The sequence below is a fragment of the Cottoperca gobio genome, chromosome 4 (assembly GCF_900634415.1).
Source record: "Cottoperca gobio chromosome 4, fCotGob3.1, whole genome shotgun sequence".
Taxonomy (NCBI): domain Eukaryota; kingdom Metazoa; phylum Chordata; class Actinopteri; order Perciformes; family Bovichtidae; genus Cottoperca; species Cottoperca gobio.
The window spans coordinates 27,474,129-27,495,453 of NC_041358.1; the positions used below are offsets into that span (position 1 = coordinate 27,474,129).

Below are 21,325 nucleotides of genomic sequence, written 5' to 3' on the forward strand. Positions count from 1 at the left end.
CTCTCAAAGACATATCTGAGGGCTATGAAGGCGAAGGCCAGGGGCAAGGTGTAGATGAGATCTCTGGGTCGAGGAAAGCGTCCCTCGTCCTCCTTCACCTCTATGTCCTGCCAGCGGACGCCAGGAGGAAGCCAGTACTCCTCCTGCCACAGCCACTCATTGAGCAGGGCCTCCATGCTGAGGGGAGGAGAACAGTTTCATGTGAGGAGACCCGACCTGGTGCAGCATTGATGCTTATTTAAACCAAACAGCAGCCGAGACCCTCAAGATTAGACCTTAGAAAAAGCACAGGGAGCAAATATTGCATGTTTTAAATTCCCCAAAGCTCAAGGTGGCATCTTCTGATTCCTCTTTGTATCCGACCAACAGTCCAAACCCCAAAGATGTTCAGTTCACGATCATATATGACAAAGAAAAGCAGCGAGTCATCACATTTGAGAAGGACTTCCCCTCTGAGTCGACAAACATTTCTATAGTCGATTAGTCATTTTTAATGCTTTATGTTGATGCTTAATGACTTCCAAGAAACTTGTGAGCACCTCTCTGGTAAACACGAGATTTAAAGTGATGCGTTTGCAGGATTCTTTGTGGAGAATCTCAGTTTTACAGATCTGTCAACGAAACTGCTTGATGTTTGTCAGCACAGCCCAACATGTGAGAAGATGAGACTCAGATTCTTGCCTGAGCAACGACAACAACAATTACAGTTATCAGAGTAGTTGCTGTCAATCAACTAATCGCTTAATCGACTAATTGTTTTAGCTTCACACCACCATGCAATGGAAATAACAACAAGAAACAACATTACAGCTCATTAGCTACATACCAGGTAACCCCCCCCCCCCCCAAAAAAAAAAACCAAACACGAGCGTCTGTATCACCTGCACAACAGCTTGATGCATGAATGAAACGCACGCACGCATATACTCATACACACAAACACATTGATAAACACACAGATGCTCACAGCTGATCGGTTTGAGTTTAAACGCTGCTTCTAACAGCGTCACGTTGGTTGTCGCGGTTCAACATGAGCGCGTGTGTTAAACGATGTTAACATCCTGCACCAACCAGGTTACATATGACAAGAAACGCCACATAAGCTATTATTATTAATAATAACCCACAATGTGTGGCAGCCACAGGAAGCCTCGCGCTGACCAGCCCCACCAACAAACAGCTTCCCTCTGACATCACATGTCTATTACAGATGCAACATTGTTAAGCCGCCCTACTGCTGTTCCATAATAGAATAAATGCAACATTGCGGTTACCTGTCCGTGCGCCTGTGATGGAGATGCGAAGCGCACAGCAGCAAACGTGAGAGGAGGAGCGAGTCTGACGCAACCTGCTCCTGCTGAGGGAGAGAGGCACGCGCTGTCACCGCCGTCATCTCATTCTGGGGTTTGTGCATGAGATAAGCATATGGTGTATATATATATGTGTCACAGTCAGCATGATATTGTGTTACAGCTGTTATTCTGTCAGTACAGAGATGATCATCTTAAAACATGGGACGTCATCTTGTCTGTTGACTGCAGTAAAGCTCCAAAAAAGTTTATCCACAACTGAAGTTGTTTACCATTTAAATGTTATGTTATTTTAAGTATCAAAAATTTGGTAACAAATAATAAATCCATGTCAGAAACTTTTTTTTTCATTCAAATGTGTCTAAAGAAATCACTGTAATATTCTTATTTTTGAATTATTTACTTTATTTAGCTATTGATATCATCCTCATTATCATTATTATTATCATTATTATTATTTTATTATTATAGTATTATTAGTATTATTATTATCATTATTTATTATATTATTATTATTATTATTATCATTATTAATATTATCATTATTATTATCATTATTATTATTATTATTATTATTATTATTATTATTATCATCCATTATTATTATTATTATTATTATTATTATTATCATTATTAATATTCTCATTATTATTATCATTATTATTATTATTATTATTATTATTATTATTATTATTATTATTATTATCATCATTATTATCATCATTATTATTATTATTATTATTATTATTATTATTATTATTATCCTTATTATTATTATTATTATTATTATCATTATTATTATTATTATTATTATTATTATTATCATTATTATTATTATCATCCTTATTATTATTATTATTATTATTATTATTATCATCATTATTATTATTATCATTATTATTATTATTATTATTATTATTATTATTATCATCATCATTATTATTATTATTATTATTATTATTATCATTATTATTATTATTATTATTATTATTATCATCATTATTATTATCATTATTATTATTATTATTATCATTATTATTATTATTATTATTATCATCATTATTATTATTAATGTTATTATTATTATTATTATTCTTATTATTATTATTATCATTATCATTCTTATTCTTATTCTTATTATTAATATTATCATTATTATTATCATTATTATTATTATTATTATTATTATTATTATTATTATTATTATCATCCTTATTATTATTATTATTATCATTATTATCATTATTATTATTATTATTATTATTATTATTATTATTATTATTATTATCATCCTTATTATTATTATTATCATCATTATTATTATTATTATTATTATTATTATTATTATCATCCTTATTATTATCACCCTCATTATCATTATCATTATCATTATTATTATTATTATTATTATTATTATTATTATTATTATTATTATTATTATCATTATTATTATTATTATCATCATCATTATAATTATTGTCATCATTGTTAATATAATCATTATTTTTTATCATTATCATTATTTAAAAAAAAAATCAGCTTCAATTAATTAAATATGTTTTGCAGTGTTCAGTAAATCACTACTTATTGCCTAACCTGCTGAAACTACAAGCAAATATAAATATGTTTCTTTTTTTTTCTACTCATTTCGTTATGCTCATTTGTCTGCTAGTAATGAGCCGTAGACATTTCTGGGGGAAATCCCAGCAGCTTGAATGAAGACATACTTTCCTCTTGTTCTACTTCCTAGAATAAAAAGGAATCTGTGCTTTCATCACAAATGTCTTAGTAAAAGACCAAAATATTAATATTTATGATTTCTCAAAGCATCTTCTTATTGTAGTGCAGCAAGAAAAGAAGCAGCAAAGCACAGCGGAGAGCAGTGAAGGAGATCCTGATCCTGATCCTGCAGAGAAGAACATCATTGCAAATAATTAGGGGAAATTAAATATTGTGTTAGAGAGCTTATTATTTCAGCTGTAGACACACCATACACCGAGGATATTACCCAAGTACTAATATTAACCAAAACATGGAACTGAGTTGATTCAGATAATTTTTACTGCCTCTGATATTCATCAGCGGTCACGTTAAGAAAGCTGATAAGAGTTTAGAGCCTCATGACGCTGCTTTTCATACCAATCATACTCTAACTGAACAAACAGAGAAGTTCCACCCACAGTTGTTTATGTACATATACACTCTGTTCTTTGTATTACAACACCCTCATGCTGTTAACCCTGATGTAGAGTGTGGAGGGGATTTAATGCTGTATGTAATCGACATCAGCATCCAAATATGTCAAATATTACTTTGAAAATGTTCCAAACTTCTGCTTTTTCTCACACAGAGATAACGTTACTGGCTTCCTGGTGTCATATGTAGTTCAAACTATTCTCCAGATGGTGTGTACATGTAGTAATAAAGAAAGTTTTGCCTTATGTCACATAATCTTTACCCTTTAGGTAATATAGTCTGGGAGTATTCCAGGTATTTCCCTCGACACAGACAATGAGTACGAATGTGTGTGTGCTTCTCTAGATAGAGTTTAGAGGGCAGAGCCTGAAGGACATTAAACGCAGTTTATTCCCTTATACTTTATTGTCCCAAAGGGGACATTTTTCTTGGGCAATAATTCTGCACACAGCTGCAATACACAGTAAAATAAACAATATGTATGCAGACCAGTGGAACACAGTAGAACAATATATTTACCTGCAAGAGGTCGGTTACATACTCTAATGTTGCTTAGGAGGATTATGAGACAATGGGCCCCTGGACACAGACATGCAAAAGGCCCGCCACCACTTTGTAGTTGTTTTGTGTCTCTTTGTCATTGTTTTGTGTCTCTTTGTAGTTGTTTTGTGTCTCTATGTAGTTGTTTTGTGTCTCTTCACAGTCATTTAGTGTCTCTTCCTGGCTGGTACGAGTACCCCTGTTGGCCCGTTCAGTAATCCACCCATGGTTGCAGGACCAGGGAAAGTATACACACACATACACACTGTTCTTCATAGTTTTGTTTTCAGGATCACCAGATCCATGCTGCATGTTTGCGTTGGCCAGCTGTTGTATCTTTCACACGCCAGAGCTAATTCTTTTTCATACGCTCATACCTGTGTGGTGACCCGGTTCCTCTCTGCCCCCACGAGCACACCTGTACCAACATGAACTGGCTGTGTGTACACTCACATGTAGTCATGCATATATATGAAAATACAAAGTCCCTTTTTCACCTCCTTGGCATACATATTGATTTCCTTAAAGTGAGCCAACAGCAAATCTATGAGACTTTATGTTATTAACACCAGAGGAGGAATGCTGCCTGTTTGGACTCACAGGTTACGTCATTTAGTGGATCGGGCTGGTACACAGTAAACACACACACATACATATGTCAACATTACACACACGCAATGGAGCGAAACAAAGGCTCCAGTTGAAACCAATAAATATTCTGCAACAGTAATGCAGAAAAAGAGTGAACTCATTGTTGGTTTTGAATGAGATCATATGTTTTTATAGAGAGGTTTTCCCATGGACGCTGGTGTCAGTGTGTGTTTGTGCCCAGACAAGCCTGTGTGTGTAGGTGCAAGTGTGTTATAATTGGTATAATGAGCGGAACATTGGTGTCCAAACAAGTGTGACAACCACTGAGTTCATTTCCTGTTTTACGGCCAATCACAACATCAGAGCACGGCACAACACTTTTGTCCAACTTCAAACCGTGTAAAATAATGTATTTATGTATGTATGTTCAGAAACACAGAAGGACTTCTGCCTTTGTCTCGTGTCCTCATGACATTCACAGTAACTGTTTTGGTAGATGCTCAAAATGATCGCATTTTGAGGAAAATGATGGTCGGTAAGTGATAACCACGAGAACAATAGGCAGACATGTTTAATTTGACAAAGTTTTGGTGGTATGTGTCAATCTGACATTTTCTGTAACTATTACTAAACCTCCGGGTCTGAAAAAAAGTAAAGCCAATGTGGAAGTTCCTTAATCTAACATTCTCTCTAACATCCAGCAGGGGGCAACTCCTCTGGTTGTATAGAAGTCTATGAGAAAATGTTTCTACTCCTCTGTAACCTCCAGCAGGGGGCGACTCCTCTGGTTGTATAGAAGTCTATGAGAAAATGTTTCTACTCCTCTGTAACCTCCAGCAGGGGGCGACTCCTCTGGTTGTATAGAAGTCTATGAGAAAATGTTTCTACTTCTCTGTAACCTCCAGCAGGGGGCGACTCCTCTGGTTGTATAGAAATCTATGAGAAAATGTTTCTACTCCTCTGTAACCTCCAGCAGGGGGCGACTCCACTGGTTGTATAGAAGTCTATGAGAACATGTTTCGCTCTTGATTTATTCCCTCAGTAACATTTTCCTGATGAGTTTATGTCTCAATCTGTAGTTTCAAGTCTTCTTCAACAAGATGTTCATTTAGTAACTTATGGAAACATTTAGAGTAAAATAGAGGATAAAGCAGCGTCTCTTTAGGGCGGGGCTATCTGAGATTGTATTTAGCTTAAACCTCCAGTGTCACTTCCGATTGCAAAACAACAACATGGTAACGGCAAATTTGAGGCTTTAAAACCGTAGTCCACAAACCAATGGGTGACGTCGTGGTGACTACGTCCACTTCTTACATTCAGATGTACACAGTCAATGGTCTTCCCTGGGCCCACAGTGTCCACCGTCTACATCCAGCCACCTTTAGGAGTAGGTACCTCGGGGAGTTGGGACCCTCTGCAAGACCCCTGGTTCTTAGCTCTGTACCTCTCTGTCTGGGCCAACAATAACACAGCCGGGGAGGTGGGGAATGTGCACAGGAAACCAGCGCTGTGCAGCAACAGCAGCGGTGGCGGCTCTGAGCCTGGCTGAGCTGAGCTGAGCTGCCGAAACCTTGGACTGAGTACGTTTCAGCTGGGGCCAGGGGGGCTCCTCCAGGAAACACATGCACACACACACACACACTGCTTACCCACGGGACCCTAACTGGGGATTACAGTGTGCACGTGCACATTCAAGCTGTTTGTCTAGACACACAGGCACATTTTTGCAGATTACACATCGGATGATGATCCTGTATTTCATCTGTGATTTTCTCATTCTCTTTATTTCTCTTTCATTAGCACACACACACACACACACACACACACACACACACACACACACACACACACACACACACACACACACACACACACACACCTCAGCACAGGCTCCCCTGATCTTTGTGTCCAGTGTGTGTGTCCCCCCGCCTCTCTGAGCAGTGACACTCCCTGTCATCCCCTTCTCCTTCTCTCTCCAGGTGTTTTGTCGGCCCCCCGTGGCTGCAGTACAACAGGCCTCTGTTCTCAGCTCCCGGTGGAAGACACTCTCACATGCACGCTCTCTCTTTCTGCCCTCTTCCTCAGTTACTCTCTCTTCCTTCCTCTATTAATTCCTCTCCCAGAGCATTCCTCGAGCTCTGCACTGTTGTTTCTCATTCTTTTGTCTGTTGATTTTGGCGTCAGCTCTCTGTCGGACCCCCAGAGTGAAGCCGGTTAACTCTGCGGCTCTAAGCTCTAAAGACAACAGTGCGAGGCCTCCTCTTCAACACACACTCTATCTGAGACCAGGCTAACACAACAACTGGAGGCATACAGTAAAGATGGTGGTCTCGGGGTAATTGAAAATGGACAAGGTGTAACCTCATTCCTGCACTGGACTAAAGAGTCGTACCACTTTATTCCAACGGAGGGCGCCAGACATTACAGTTTCTGCAGATACCGTCAGTATGGAGGTGGTGACCACTGGCCTTTGTAAAGTAAACTATGCATCATAAATAATGATTTTCTGCAAAACAAGGATTTGAATTAAATTTAGGTCAAAATATTTCAGTACTTTATCTTAAATAGGGTTTCAAATCCAGAACTTTTACTTGTAATAGAGTATATTTACACTGTGGTATTGGTACTTTTGCTTAAGTACTACTTCCACCTCTGCAAGTCACATTATCATATGAGCCGGTTGTAGGTTATGCACAAAAAATCTAACTAATGTAAGAATCAGACAAAAGATCCGAACACTTTATTAAAAGATTTTAGCATTTTTAACTGTGCAACTTTTTGAATTCCATTACAGTTCATTTAGCTGACCCTTTTGTCCAAAGCGACTTACAAAAAGTGCAATCATGAAGATACAACTCCAAACAGCAAGAATCTTGCAGAACAACAGCTTCAAATAAGCCAAACCAAGTGCAACAGACAGAAACAATAGAATATGAATTCAACTATTACCTAACAGTTAACAGTTATTTAGTTTTCTTCATTGGCCGAGGTGCAGTGGAAACAGGAGAGTTTTCAGTCTGCAGAAGGTGTGAAGACTGTCTGCTGACCTGACATCAATGCGGAGGTCGTTCCACCATTTTGGAGCCAGGATAGCAAACAGGCGGTTTTGTTTGAGGGGAATCTGGAACTCACTCGTAGTGAGGGAGTGGCGAGCTGATTGGCTGATGCAGAGCGAAGTGAACGTGCTGGGGTGTCTGGTTCGTCCATGGCCTGGGTGTAGGAAGGGGCTGATCCATTCACAGCACGGTGGACCAGCACCAGAGTCTGGAAGCAGATTCGGGCCGCCACTGGTAGCCAGTGAAGGAAGCAGAGGAGTGGTGCATTGTGGGAGAACTTGGGTAGATTGAAGACCAATCGGGCTGCTGCATTCTGGGTGAGCTGTAGAGGTCGAATTGCACATGTAGACAGTCCAGCGAGGAGGGAGCTGCAGGAGTCAAGGCATGAGATCTAATCTAACCACCATTACAGCGCAGAACCAGCGACGTATAAAGACGCAAACACATTCCTCACGCAGGTGATTGTAATCTGCATGAGAATCTACTCTCAAGATGGACCAATCAGAGCAGAGCTGAGCGTCTGACACGCCCACACAAGGTGCAGAGCAAGATCAATATTAAACAGGTAAATATTAAATACAATACTTCAAAGATTTAGTCAAATGTACATCATAAACCATCCAGAAATATATATATATATATATATATATATATATATATATATATATATATTATAGAAAACTAGATAAAAAGTAGTACTATTTAGAAAATGCATAGAAAAATAGAAAACCTTTCATACAGAAAACAAAGTGGAGCCTGGGCAAAGCAAGCTGAGTGTCTCTGAGCTACAGCGAATACTTCTTCAGCCTTTCTGTAACCCTTTCCAGCTTCTCAAACTGAAATCTATGTTTTTAAAATGTCTCCCACGAGGGGTTAACAGGAAAAACTAAGATAAGGAATCTGTAAATGTTTTCCTCAAAATGAGAAATGTGTATTAATCATTTTGAAGTTACTATCATCTGTTGTGTGATGTTCAGTCAATGCAAAACATCCTCCCATTGATTCCCACTAAATAAATGAACGATACAATAAGCAACGTTATGTTCAGGCGCATGCGTGCCAGGAGAATATTAGGGAGTGTTTCTGTTAATTCATTTCTGCTGTGGAAGCAAAAACAAGCAGCTGGATGGGTTCTGCGTTCAGACGTGTGTTTGTTTGTTTATGTGTTTATTGAAAAGTACATTTCCATCCTTTAAGGGGACCCGGGGAGGTAAACATCATTAAACTTCTTGTGAGGAAGTTTGATTGTCAGCTACAAAGCCTCTCTCACCCGCCTGTTTACAGCCTTAATTAACAGGCAAACTTCAAGTCAGATGGAGCTATGTCATCAGCCGTGTTGGGCCGGGGGTCAGACTCTCACAGCTCCACTCTGGAAGTATTTAGGAGACCCTGAGGTCATAACACGTAACGTCCCAGAGAGTATTGGGTCATCGTTGGACAATAATGGGACACGGTTTCACACAGCATGCAAGTTTACTTCAGTTTAATTTGATTAGAACTTCATAAATTGCTCACTGTGATTGTGTTTGCAGGTGTGTTCTGCATGGGAGTGCATGACTATCACTGAAACAATGAACCACAGGAAAGCAAAGGGTCGACAAAAACAAGATACAAAAACATGACACACAATTTAAATTCACAAAAAGTTCAACAAGAAACAAAATGTTCTGTATAATCTGAAACATGTTTACAAAAACAAACATGAAGTGAAGTCTTGACAACATAACTTTATTGAAACAATACAACTGAAATGAACAAACCTGAGTCATTGCATTGCAAATATGTTGTATTGTTTACTTGCAGAAACATGAAACACAGATGTGTTCCAACACGTTCCTCACCATTATATTCAAATCTTGTTGTTTTTAATGTGCTTTTCTTTGTAGTAAAAAGTCTCCCACTCAGGACACATGTGTGCTCACATCTAACGTGACCCAGGTTTGTGTTTGTGATACTTGTGTTTAATGACTCTGATGATGTAACAGACTCTCACCTTCCTGCTTAACCTCCGTCTTTAACCCGAGCGCTCTGAAGCGTCTGGAAAGAGAAACCAGGTGAAGCTGAGCAGTAAAATCATTGCCATCAGTCATCGCCAGCTAACGGTACACCTCGCTAATGACCCGCTATTATGTCCAGCTGGCGTTCGGTGACTTTTGTTCGGGTTAAAGGTCGCAGGTATTCACAGGTAAAGGTCTGTTTCGCTGCATTCCTCAGAAATTCTTCAGCTGCTCAATTCTGTCCGACGTTTTCTGGTTGAATTCTCAAATTCAGTTCATTTCAAGAACTAATTATTCCTGCAACTCTTCTCCTGTTTGAAGATTGATTTAGTAAAACATGTGTTAAACAATTCATAAAGGGGAACAGCTATGATTTACACAGATTGAGAACATGCACCTTTATTTTAAAATACATTCATCTGGCAGCTTGAGTTCGTTATGATTGATAATACAATTCAACATTTATTCAGGTTGAAATAAAACTTTATTGATCTCTTGGCTTCGCGACAGTGTATATAAAGGGTTAAAAAGAGTTCCTTTTCCTGCAACATTAAAGAACACATTATAAAACAATAATATAAAATATAATATTGTGTAACGCTGCATCATGAGTACTTTTACTTTGTGTACTTTAAGTATATTTTGATGCTAATACATACATTATGAATGCAGGAGTATTTCTACACGTTGGTAATACTACGAGAAAGAACGAGATCACGGGTACAAGCGGTCAAAATGGGTTTTCTCAGACGGCTGGCGTCTCCCTTAGAGAGAGGGTGAGAAGCTCAGCCCAGGAGAGACTCGGAGTAGAGCCGCTAGTAAGGAGCCACCTGGGCGCCTCCCTAGGGAGGTGTTCCAGGTACAGCTGGGAGGAGACCCCGGGGAAGACCCAGGACTCGGTGGAGAGATTATATCTCCTCACTGGGAACGCCTCAGGATCCCCCAGTCGGAGCTGGAGGATGTGGCCCGGAGAAGGGAAGTTTGGGGTTCCTTACAGGAGTTGCTGCCCCCGCGACCCGACCCTGGATAAGCGGTAGACGATGGATGGATGGATGGATGGATGGATGGTAATTCTACTTTTACTTAAAGGATCTGAGTTCACAGATATATGATTACACTTCTAAAGAAGGAGTAACTTCATGAAACATCTGGACACTGTCGCTTTAACAAACGTTACTCAAACAGGAATAAACAGTGAATTTGTTGGGACTATTTTCAGTGGCGGATGAATACACAGTCAGTAGAACCGTGTTTATTGTGATGTAGCAACATGTGGTGCCAAGTTGTGTCTCCTTGATGTGCTTTGAATAGTTCTTGGACAACAACGGTCCGGGACAGTCCAATAAGCGCTCTGAGGCTTTGGCTGTTAGTGGGATGAGTTCATTGTTGGATTTGGTCTTTTCATGGGATTTGTTGATAATAACATCAATATAAGAACATAATGCCGGCCGTGTCCTCTCGTGTGTGTTGTTCGTACTGTTTGGGGCAATCAAAGGAATATTTGTAAGCAAGAGAAAACTCTCTGGAATCCAGAGAAACTAAGATTCCAACTTCAAATGGAAACTTCACCGGCTGCCATGTTGCATCTGCACACATTGTTCCTTTTAGCTCTAATTCCCACATGAGCTTCATTTTGTTGTCGTTTAAAATCAAAATGTGCTCCCCCCCCCCCCCCCCCCCCCCCTGCTATAACATTTACCCCTCTTCAACAGTCAGCAAGGCTCCATAATCACATGAGTGTCGGGACAAAGACACTCACAGATGACCTGTTTACTGAACGCTGTCGTTCTCGTCATGCTGTCCACCTTCGTCCCAGCCGCCCTCAGCCTCGTCCCGCCGCTTTACAGGTCGGGACGCGCACAGCTGCCCCGGCTTCTCATTGTCTTCCAGTGACATCATTGAATTACTCAGAGCAACACTTCTGTCATCATCAGTTCAGTAATGATTATCATTATCATACCAACATTAAGGTCTCTGCGAGGACGGCATCATGTTTGGTTGACTTCCTTCCCAGTCAGGAGAAAAAGTGACGGTGGGAGGGGGGGGGTAGACTGGCTTTGGGTGGTGATTTTGGCCAATGGAAAAATGTTGTAGCCAATCAGAGCTGTCCGACGACACGTACTTGCCTTTCCCTTATCATTATCTCGTAAATAACAATCAATTTTTATCATGTTCCCATAATTATCTGTTGTCATCCTCACAACAGACACACCACTGCTGCTCATCACCAGCTGCTGCTTTGATTCCTCTCACACACACACACACACACACACACACTTATTTGTCCTTTTGGTTTTGTAGTGGTTTGAGGCAATTACCCACCATGTCGTTTGCATCATGTCACGTGTTGGCAGCCGGCCTTTGTTCCAGCAGGTGATGACTGTGTTGTTTTTATATAATGTGCGCTGACCTCTCAGTGAGAGGAACGCTCCCTCCACAGCAGCTCATGTGACATCGCCAACGACAGAATGTGTTGTCGCAGTTACAAAACTATTACATTGTTTTCATAGCCGAAGAGGGCGGGGCTGCTGTCTTCATTGTTTTCCTGCACATGTTAAAGAAATATATATTTCTGCATTATAATGTCTAAAACAACTCGACTTATGTTATATATTTAGTTCGAGTTGTGAACTTACATTATCACAAATGTTTCCGGAGGAATGTGTCATCTTAAGCTAGCTAACGTTTCCTTTGGTCTCCTGTAGTCGCGTTGTATCCCCTTTGAGCATGCGTACTTGTCTGCAAGATAAATTGACTTTTTAGGTTACGACTTACCTTTAGAGATATCATTTTTAAATATATATTTTTACCGGATCAACGAACGTTAGCGGGAGTCAAGCAGTGTCGGAGAAACACTGACCGGTTTTAATCCCCGGATCCGTTTGTTTTGGAGCGGAGGAGACTTTGGCTGCTGGTAACTTCCTGAACGTCTGCATCTTAAGCTATCAGAGGACGAAGCTGAGCAAACGCTAACGGTTAGCTCGTAGCCGCTCCATCCTATATCTGCCGTATGGCGCTGTTTTTTTTTAACCAGTTTTCATCACCAGGTCCGTTTGTTTCGGAGCGGAGACCTCTGGGGACAAGTCTTCTAAAAACCTCCTGAACGATGATCTGCGATGAAGGCTTTGGTGGTGAAAACTCCCATGATCCCACGCTGCGTCACAACGTCCTTTGATATAGTTTTGATTGAGAGACCCCGAGTGGTAGAAAGTTACATATTGTGAGTTGAATCTATTTGTGTGATGAACCATCTGTTTGGTATAAAAACTGAATGTGTCATCTGTGAAACTTGTGAATCTGTATTTTGAATGTGGTTTGGCTTGGACGCACGGTCGCTCTCCGTGGGGAGAATGTAAGACACGCGAGACATCTCGGCTAAAAGCCAAACTGCATACATGAATGGCACATGTTACATTTCCATCTGATCACCGCCAACACGGTACACGGCCGAGCTGCTCGACCGGCTGATTCCACGAACCGGCCTTGTGATCTCTGCTGAGCTCTTGTGTCAACAACACTTTGGAGATTTTAAACATTGTAAAAGCTCACACCTCTCTGACTCTGTGTGGTTTCTGCCTCATCCTGTTAACCCCCCCCCCTCTTCTCCCTCATAATGTCTTCCATTGTTGTCATAAAAAGGTGCATATCACCTGTCAGTTTCTCATTAAGACTAACACACAATCCAAACATGCTTCAGGTCTTTATATTTATTTTCCTTTCCTTTCGTTTGCACCGATTACAGCTTCTTATCTCCTCTCCTCTCCCCGTGCTCCATCCCTCCTCTCTTCTCGGCTCCTGACCCCCTGACGTGTGTATGAAACTTGACTGATCCCGGTCAGGAATTTGCCCCGTATCATCAGAGTTGGGGCCCGTAGCTGTAAATCACATGACCTGTATGTGGGAATAGCCGTAATGAGAATGGACGGGCCGGAGAGGGAGCCTACGGAGCCGCCTGCATTCCTCAGCCGAGTCCTCCGATTAGGGCGATCGCACACTGACATCACGACGCCATCTCAAAGCGTAACCTTAAAGGAATACTTCACCCGTAAACCGACCGTTTGGATGTCAGTCACTGAACCCGTGTTACCTTTCATAGGAAACTTTTTTTAAATAGGGAGCATACGGCTGGATACGTGAGATGATTCTGCACGAGAGAGTTGTGAACAGATGTGCTGTTAAAAGTCCATTTACTTCAATTCATTCAGACTTTTCTCCGTTTTCGGATTCTCCGTTCACAGTGGAAGTGTTCTTCAAGAGTTCAAGGTAACACAGGGGAGAGTAATAGATATACAACAAGCCTTTTTAAAGGTGAAGTATTCCTTTAACATAACCTAATGTAACATTATTCCTAATTTAAATGATTTCAATTGTAATATGGACCCTGAATGTAAGACACAAACCTCTTCCAATCTTACCTTGAAATGTTCGCATGGTTGTCTGATTGAGCCCATGTGTGAATACAGTCTGGGACATGTGACGGCGAGGGAGCGGCGTGTCGATGATGTTTCTATAGCGCCCGGCGGGTCGGTGAAGATGAAGGTACTGCTACTCGAAAACGGCAACGAAAATGTGTAACTTGAGAGATTCGGTTTCGGAATCGCGGATTTCGGATTCGGAAACTGTCGGACAAATTCAAGGAACGTCAAAGCTTAATTACGAGGCGACTACATGACCGCAGTGTAACCCGAGTCGTGACACCTGCACGCTCTACCGAGTGTTTCCAGTAAGTGAGAACGCGTCTGACACGGACAAACTCCTGTTGTGTGCTACATGTGTGAAGGGGAACAGACTGACATGATCTTTGAAGAACAAACACACACAAAAAGACACATTGAGTGTGTGCTCATCATGAACATGAGGAAGACTGGAAGAGGTGGTGATGGTGGTGATGGTCTAGTGGTACGCCTTCCAAACAAAACACTAGAAGGTTGGGAGTTCAATACCAGGCTGCCACCATTGTACCCCTGAGCAAGGCACTTAACTCTGAGTTGCTCCAGGGAGACTGTCCCTGTACTTAGTTCAGTGTAAGTCGCTCTGGATAAGAGCGTCTGCTCGATGATCTGTAATGTAATGTGGTTGTTTCTCTCTGGCTTGACTTGTCTCGTTGGAAAGATGTAAAAGCTGACACTGACGTTCCTCGTCTGCTTCATAGCTCTGCGATATCTGCGCCCACACGTGGAGTCTTTACTTTATTACAGTAAAGCTTGCTCATCAAGGCAAACAGTACATTGATGCGGCAGAGACTTCTAAACTTCTCAGAACACATTTAAACCACCAGCCTTCAAGTAGCACCAGATGCGGAGACCGTGTTTTAGAAAGGCTTACACACGTTTCCTCCGCGAGACCACACACCTCCCCAGTCACATCTCGGCTCTCTTCACTTCTAAGTAGCCTTACAGGAAGTCTCGGGAATTGATGGCCAAGTTTACATTGCATTAAGAAGCGTTTTTTTCTTTGACAGGAATTCAAAGAACCACAAATATGGTGAACTGGCAGCTTCGTGGTCTCACAGGCTCCTTCACGAGTTCACTGAGTCTATCGCCGACTCGTCCAGACACTCAGAGCAACAAATATTGACTCGTCCAGCTCCTGTGTCTTTGCTTGGTGTTGGGCTGGCAGAGCAAACAGCTGGACTGCTACATCACCACCTTTCATCCTGACAAACCCCCCTTCCTCTGCTCGTACACCTACAGTACTGCTTTGTCCGTATGGGGGGCCCTCGACACTTCAAAGCGCCCCGTGTGGGAGCTGCAGTGGGGTGACAAGTAGCCACAGCCCAGCTGAGCAGGATCGCACTTGTCAATGCAGAGCGAACACATGTTGGAGTCTGGGTGTGAGGGTCTTCTGGTTGTGGCTGAGTGACTGAGTGACTGATACCCTTTTCCCAACTAAATTAACGCTTTTTGATGAGGTTAATTTTGTTAATTTTGTTTGAATGAAGGTGAAATTCATGTTTCTGTCAATGGAGTCTGGAGGCTTTGATGAGAGCGGCTTAACTGCATGTTTGGTACGTTAGTAAATTATAATAATGGTCCAAATCCATGTTTTATTTAATATATATTTACTTCAACGTGCGTCATAGCGTCGCACCGGAGAAGGGGCGTAAATGATGGCGTCCATTGGGGTGTCGTGTTTCCATCGCAGCCGATCGGAGCTGCAGCCGATACATATCTGTGACTACTGCAGAGTCATTTGTCATGTGAACCAATGCAGATTGTAACCAGATGTTCGCGGGTGTTAGTGGGTTTTTGTCCAGTGGGAAAGGGGCGTGAGTGAGTGAGTGAAGCAGATTCATGCACAGACAAACATAGTTCCCTGTGAGTAATCAGGTCGGGACAGGAACTGTATCTGTGACGTGTATGTGACATCATTATCAGCTTTGAGTTGTTTAATTGATTATTGCCAAAAAGAAAATGCTATAATGCATTCCTTCAGTGCAACGTTTCTCCATGCACATTTGCACACTTGATAAATCTATAACATACTTGACCAAATAATCAGGTTTTGCCAGTGGAAATCCAGCTGTTAGCTAAATTACTCTTAATCCCACTGTGTGAAAAAGAAAAAAGCAGGTTTTAGCAGTAATCTGAATCCAGATTTGGAGTTTGGCATTGAAAGTTTTATCTTAATATCTGAATAAAATATAAAGAAATGTTGAAATGATTTAGTTGCTGATTGATGAAACTACTAAAACCACCAAAAATGAGCTTTTTGTGATGTGAAATGTTCATATTGTCCCATTAATCCTACAGGAGACAGTTAGCTTAGCATAAAGACATAATCCCGGACATTAGCAAACCAGAAACATACTAATTATAATAACATGCATTATGTATTGTATTAATAATTAATGAGCTTTAGAGGTGCTTAGAGACATTTCCCCCTGTTTGGCTTTATGCTAAGCTAAGCTAATCAGATCCTGATGGCCTTATATAAGAGACCTCATCTTTTCATTAAACTCTTGTGAAGAAAGTGAATAAGTGTCATTTCCCAAAATGTCAAACTATTCCTTTAAAACGCATGTAATCACAGTAATTAGCAAAACCGACTCCGGGAAAAGCAGCACGTGATTACACGCCTGGAAACAATCAAAGTGGGGAAACTGTGGAGGAACATGGCTGTCGAAGAATGCGTTTGTCCTTCAGAGCGACAAGGGAGCTGTGACCTAGACGCTCTAAATCAGACAAATTAGCTCAAAAATAATGTGTGTGTGAGCGAAGGAGGGAGAGAAGCAGAGACGGGTGGTGGTGTCCTGATGGAGCAAACACAGCTGGCAACCTGATGCCTTCAAGACAAACGGACCCTCAGAAGATCCACTGTGTGTGTGTGTGTGTGTGTGCAAGCATCTGTGTTGGACCATTTGTATACAGTATATTAGCAGTTCAGAGCGTGAAAATTGACTCATCATCTGTTTAGATCTTTCCTCTTGTCACAACGTACGCTCTGATCTGGGTTTCTACACCCCCCTCCCCGCCCCCACACCCTTCCCCTTTTTGGTTTGTGTAAAACTCTTGGGTGGTCCATTGATACGCGGCTTTAATAGGCCTCAGAGCATATGCGTGTCTTACAGCAATAGAGGTTTGACCCTAAACAAATGTGTCACAGACAGTCGCGGGGAACAACAGGATCTGTTTGTGTTGGTAGAGGGACGTGACTTCAGTTTCCCATAAAGAGGATAAGAGAGGCGTTTTCTTTACACAGAGTATATTTTGTCAAAGTGATGATTTCTCAGAAGAATCCATCCCACGGCATATGTTTGTATCAGTCCCTTCCCTATCTCTCCACTCACAGTTTGGAGCAAAACTAACAGCTGCAGCCGAACAAGAAGCGAGCGTGAGACGGCGGCAGGAAGGACCGGGAGGGATGGATGAAAGGTGGAAGGAATGCTGATAGGCAGGTAGGTTAAGAGGACGTTCCAAGTATCTTAGCATCTGTTGTCCAAACCTCTTATAATCACAGTGCAGCAGCAGCAGAGCAGGCAGCAGGCCGGCTGCTCTGCTGCACGTCCTGTTCTCCCATATGTCCAAAGTACACCTGCTTTACTAGAGTTTCACACTCATAAAAGGCTTTTTGTGGCTTTTCCAACCCTACACACTGACATCACAAGGACACACACTTGTACGTCCACGTGTATGTGCAGAAGACATACACAAGGTACAAACACGTCCGAGTGGATGTACAGATGCCCGGTGTGTTATTGTGCTCAGGCGAAGACTTTCATGCTGATTATAAGTTATTGGCTTTGTGGGTTGGAATAAAACAAAAAATGAGAACAATGTTTAATCCTTCGTCTTTGATGATCAGATTCCCCGCCGCTATGTTCACCTGTTCTGCAGACGGCGAGCTAACGTTTATGAGTAAACATTTATTCTTAGCTGACAGAGATGGAGACATGTTTGTAATGGGAGACGCCCCGTGTCCAGATGGAGGAAATTGGTCAATCCCGCCCGCACTTATTGCAAGGCTGATGTGTTTAGATTGAAATTTGACTTTGAGTATTTTTGGGTTGATACCTCTGTAGACGTCCAAGAGCTGCCTGTTCCAGATCGAATGTGAGTCCATCCCATAAACCCTCTAATGTCCTTTATATAACTCACCCGTTTAAATTAAAGTTATGCATCATTAGCAGCGTGGCCACGTTGAGTGACAGGTGGCTCATCGACGCTCCACCTCTTTGCACATTTTTTGGATTAGCCGGGAGTTTGAGTCGTCACTGCCAAGATGGCGAGGGCTGGAGCCACCGAGCCCCCGGGAACAGCGCCGGGCTTTGAAGCCAATTTCACATAGTGGCCAAACCAGTGAATTACAACTTACGGCTCTGTCGTGTGAGGCACAAACTGGGAAATCTGCACATCTGCAAATATTTGTCTTTGGTAAATCATAACCCTAACCTCCAGCGCTGGTTCAGTTCTCTTATGAGTGACGGAGACTACTTCCATGTTTTATTCAGTCTATGAGTTGTTCCTTGGCTTTTACTATAAACACCAGTAAAGTATCAATCAATCAATTAAGTGTTTTTGTCCCCCGTGGGGAAACTGGTTTAGCACACATAAAACACAAATACAACACTACGACCAATACAAACTATTTAAAAACAATAATACACACAAGAAGTCTTTTACTCTGCAACATTTCAGAGTAAAATATTATATAATATGTACTTTTCCCTCCACTACATGTATTCAACAGCTGAAGTTCCTTACAACACAACTTATAATATGTTTATATTAAAGATTAAAGGCCCAGCACAGAAACACAACACGTGTCTTCAGTAAAGTTGTGCAAAATGTGTTACATGAATTCTTCATGCATGTGTACCATGTAAGAATAATTAAGTATAATAATACATTTAAAAAGAATAAAAGCGTTACTAAAACATCATCTTTTGGGACCTCCATATGATATACATATAAATACAGTAAGCACTTAAACATATATATATATATTATATAATATGTTTGTATTGCTACTTTTACTTAAGTAAGTTAAATATCTGAATACTTCTTCCACCACTGGACATCCTCAGGTTTTCATGGGGGCATGAAGTTGGAAAGGAAAGTTGATGTCAGAATGGAGGAACAACTGGAACACATCTGTCTGAGTTGTGCACGTTAACCACAACAATCCACTTCACAATAACGTCCTGCAAAAACAAAACAGCCACTTGACATGCAGCATTTTGACAGCGAGGCATGACTCACTTTTTCTGAACTGGAAAATGTTACCGTGATTATATCATCATCATAATCAAGTATATTATTAATGTTATCGCTTTGTGTTTGTACATAATGTTGTGTTGTGGGTATAATAACGGCCATGTTGTCTGGGGATCGTCTAAAGACGTTCAGGTGCAGGTGGGAAATCAGCACACGAGTTACACAGAGGTGAAGTTCAGAGCACGGAAAAGGTAAATTACAGGATGTTTAATGGTAACAGTGGATTAGGATTATCTCCAATCCTTGTGGAAACATAGTGCTCCATAAGTAAATCTTAACCTTTTAAATAGCAACATAAATTGAAGTATTTTAAAACCTGAAGCTGCAGTAAATCTCCCTGCACACAGGTACATGTATACACTGAATGTACTTCAGCAGTGGGCAAATTACGGCTCCACTGGAATGGAGATGACAAGTTTATGGCACGCTAAAGTGCAAACATATTAAGAGGAGGGAGGAGGGAGATATCAAAGTTGTTAAACTCAGGTTCTGCTTGACAGATTGTTTCAAAATCCAGATGCCATTTCCTCTGGTGCTGCTGCCCATCCCCCCTCCGATAGTGAACGAGAGGGGGAGGAGGAGGAGGGTGAGGCTTCGTCTTTCACCCTTTTCCTTTTTCACTCAGTGGCATAAGTCCTTTTAAGAGGGCCACACCTCAGTATGGACGGCCTCGTGCTCACCACAGAGGCTGCGCTGGGGGAAAATTCTTGGAAGGTTTTATTAGAAAAAAAAACATTCGTTCAGCTTAGTTATTGAATTTACAGTAAAGTAGGTTACACACTGTCCTCACTTTAATACACCAGGACCTCTCTCTCTCTCTCTCTCTCTCTCTCTCTCTCTCTCTCTCTCTCTCTATATATATATATATATATATATATATATATATATATATATGGCTGTTTTTGTCTTCACTATAGCAGTTAACTTGGGTAGAATAGGAATTCCTAAATTGATTTTAAATTGATTTAATTTTGGAACCACAAGTGATGAATTTCTGGGCTTTGAATCGTTGGATAAGTTTCAGGATGAAGAGAAACCATGTGACTCTTTATAGAATGTTCTAGAACATAAGGATGTTAGATGGTTTACGTGTGTTCAGAGATGTCTGTCTCCTACTGTCAGCTTCTATCCGTTTATACGAGGAGTAGCTTTTTTGCTAAATGTACTTATTTGCGGTTTGTTGGAGGGAAAACACCCACTGGTTCTTTTTATGGTTTTGCAAGAAAAAAGACTTTGAGGATGAAGACTAACTGGTGGATTTGCCAAATGTACGTCTGGCTCACCTGCCTTAAGAACAACGCATGAGGCTGGGATGGAGCTTGGACTTCGATGAGATGAAGTCATTTCTTTTCACTTTTACCAACAAAATGAGCGCGTATGTGCAGGTTTCTTTCCGGCCTTTCTGCCTTTGTTCACGTTCGAAGTCACGGACGCGCCGGCCCGCACTGGAAGCAGGACTTTCAAACTCTCTGGTGATTGTTGGAACAGTGGAAACACTAACAAAGAGGGTTTTGAGTTTGATGGAAGTTTGTTTTATAGTGAGCTGAAGTTTCAGTGGCTTTGAGGAGAGCATAGTAACTGTATGTTTTATTAATTACTATTCACTTCAAGGCACGTCACAGAGCATCACAGCGGAAAAGGGGCGTGGAAAATTAATGTTTGCACCCGGGTGTCATGTTTCCATCAATCGGAGCTGGAGCCAATAAATAACTGTGACTACTGCAGAGTAATTTGTCCCGGGGAATGAACGCTGATTGTAACTTTTCCCACTGAAGACAAAAGCCAGATGTTAGCGGGGTTTTTCGTTCAGAGGGAAGTGGGCTGTCGCTAGTTGCCTGTCAAACCAGCAGAGACTCCAGGACTTTACTGGTCCCAGCCAAGAAATAGTCCAACTCATAAAACGGTGAATTGTCGGTTTT

General features: G+C 41.2%; 1 protein-coding gene across 1 annotated transcript in view; it reads right to left on the minus strand.

The window, feature by feature from the left end:
• cers4a (ceramide synthase 4a) overlaps positions 1–1,386 on the minus strand; it is a 13,272-nt gene extending 11,886 nt beyond the window's left edge. The window contains 2 exon segments of the mRNA XM_029429766.1: positions 1–177; positions 1,275–1,386. Of these exon segments, the coding sequence (XP_029285626.1) occupies positions 1–176 (176 nt within the window). The 5' untranslated portion in view covers position 177; positions 1,275–1,386.
• Between the last annotated feature and the right edge of the window lie 19,939 nt (positions 1,387–21,325).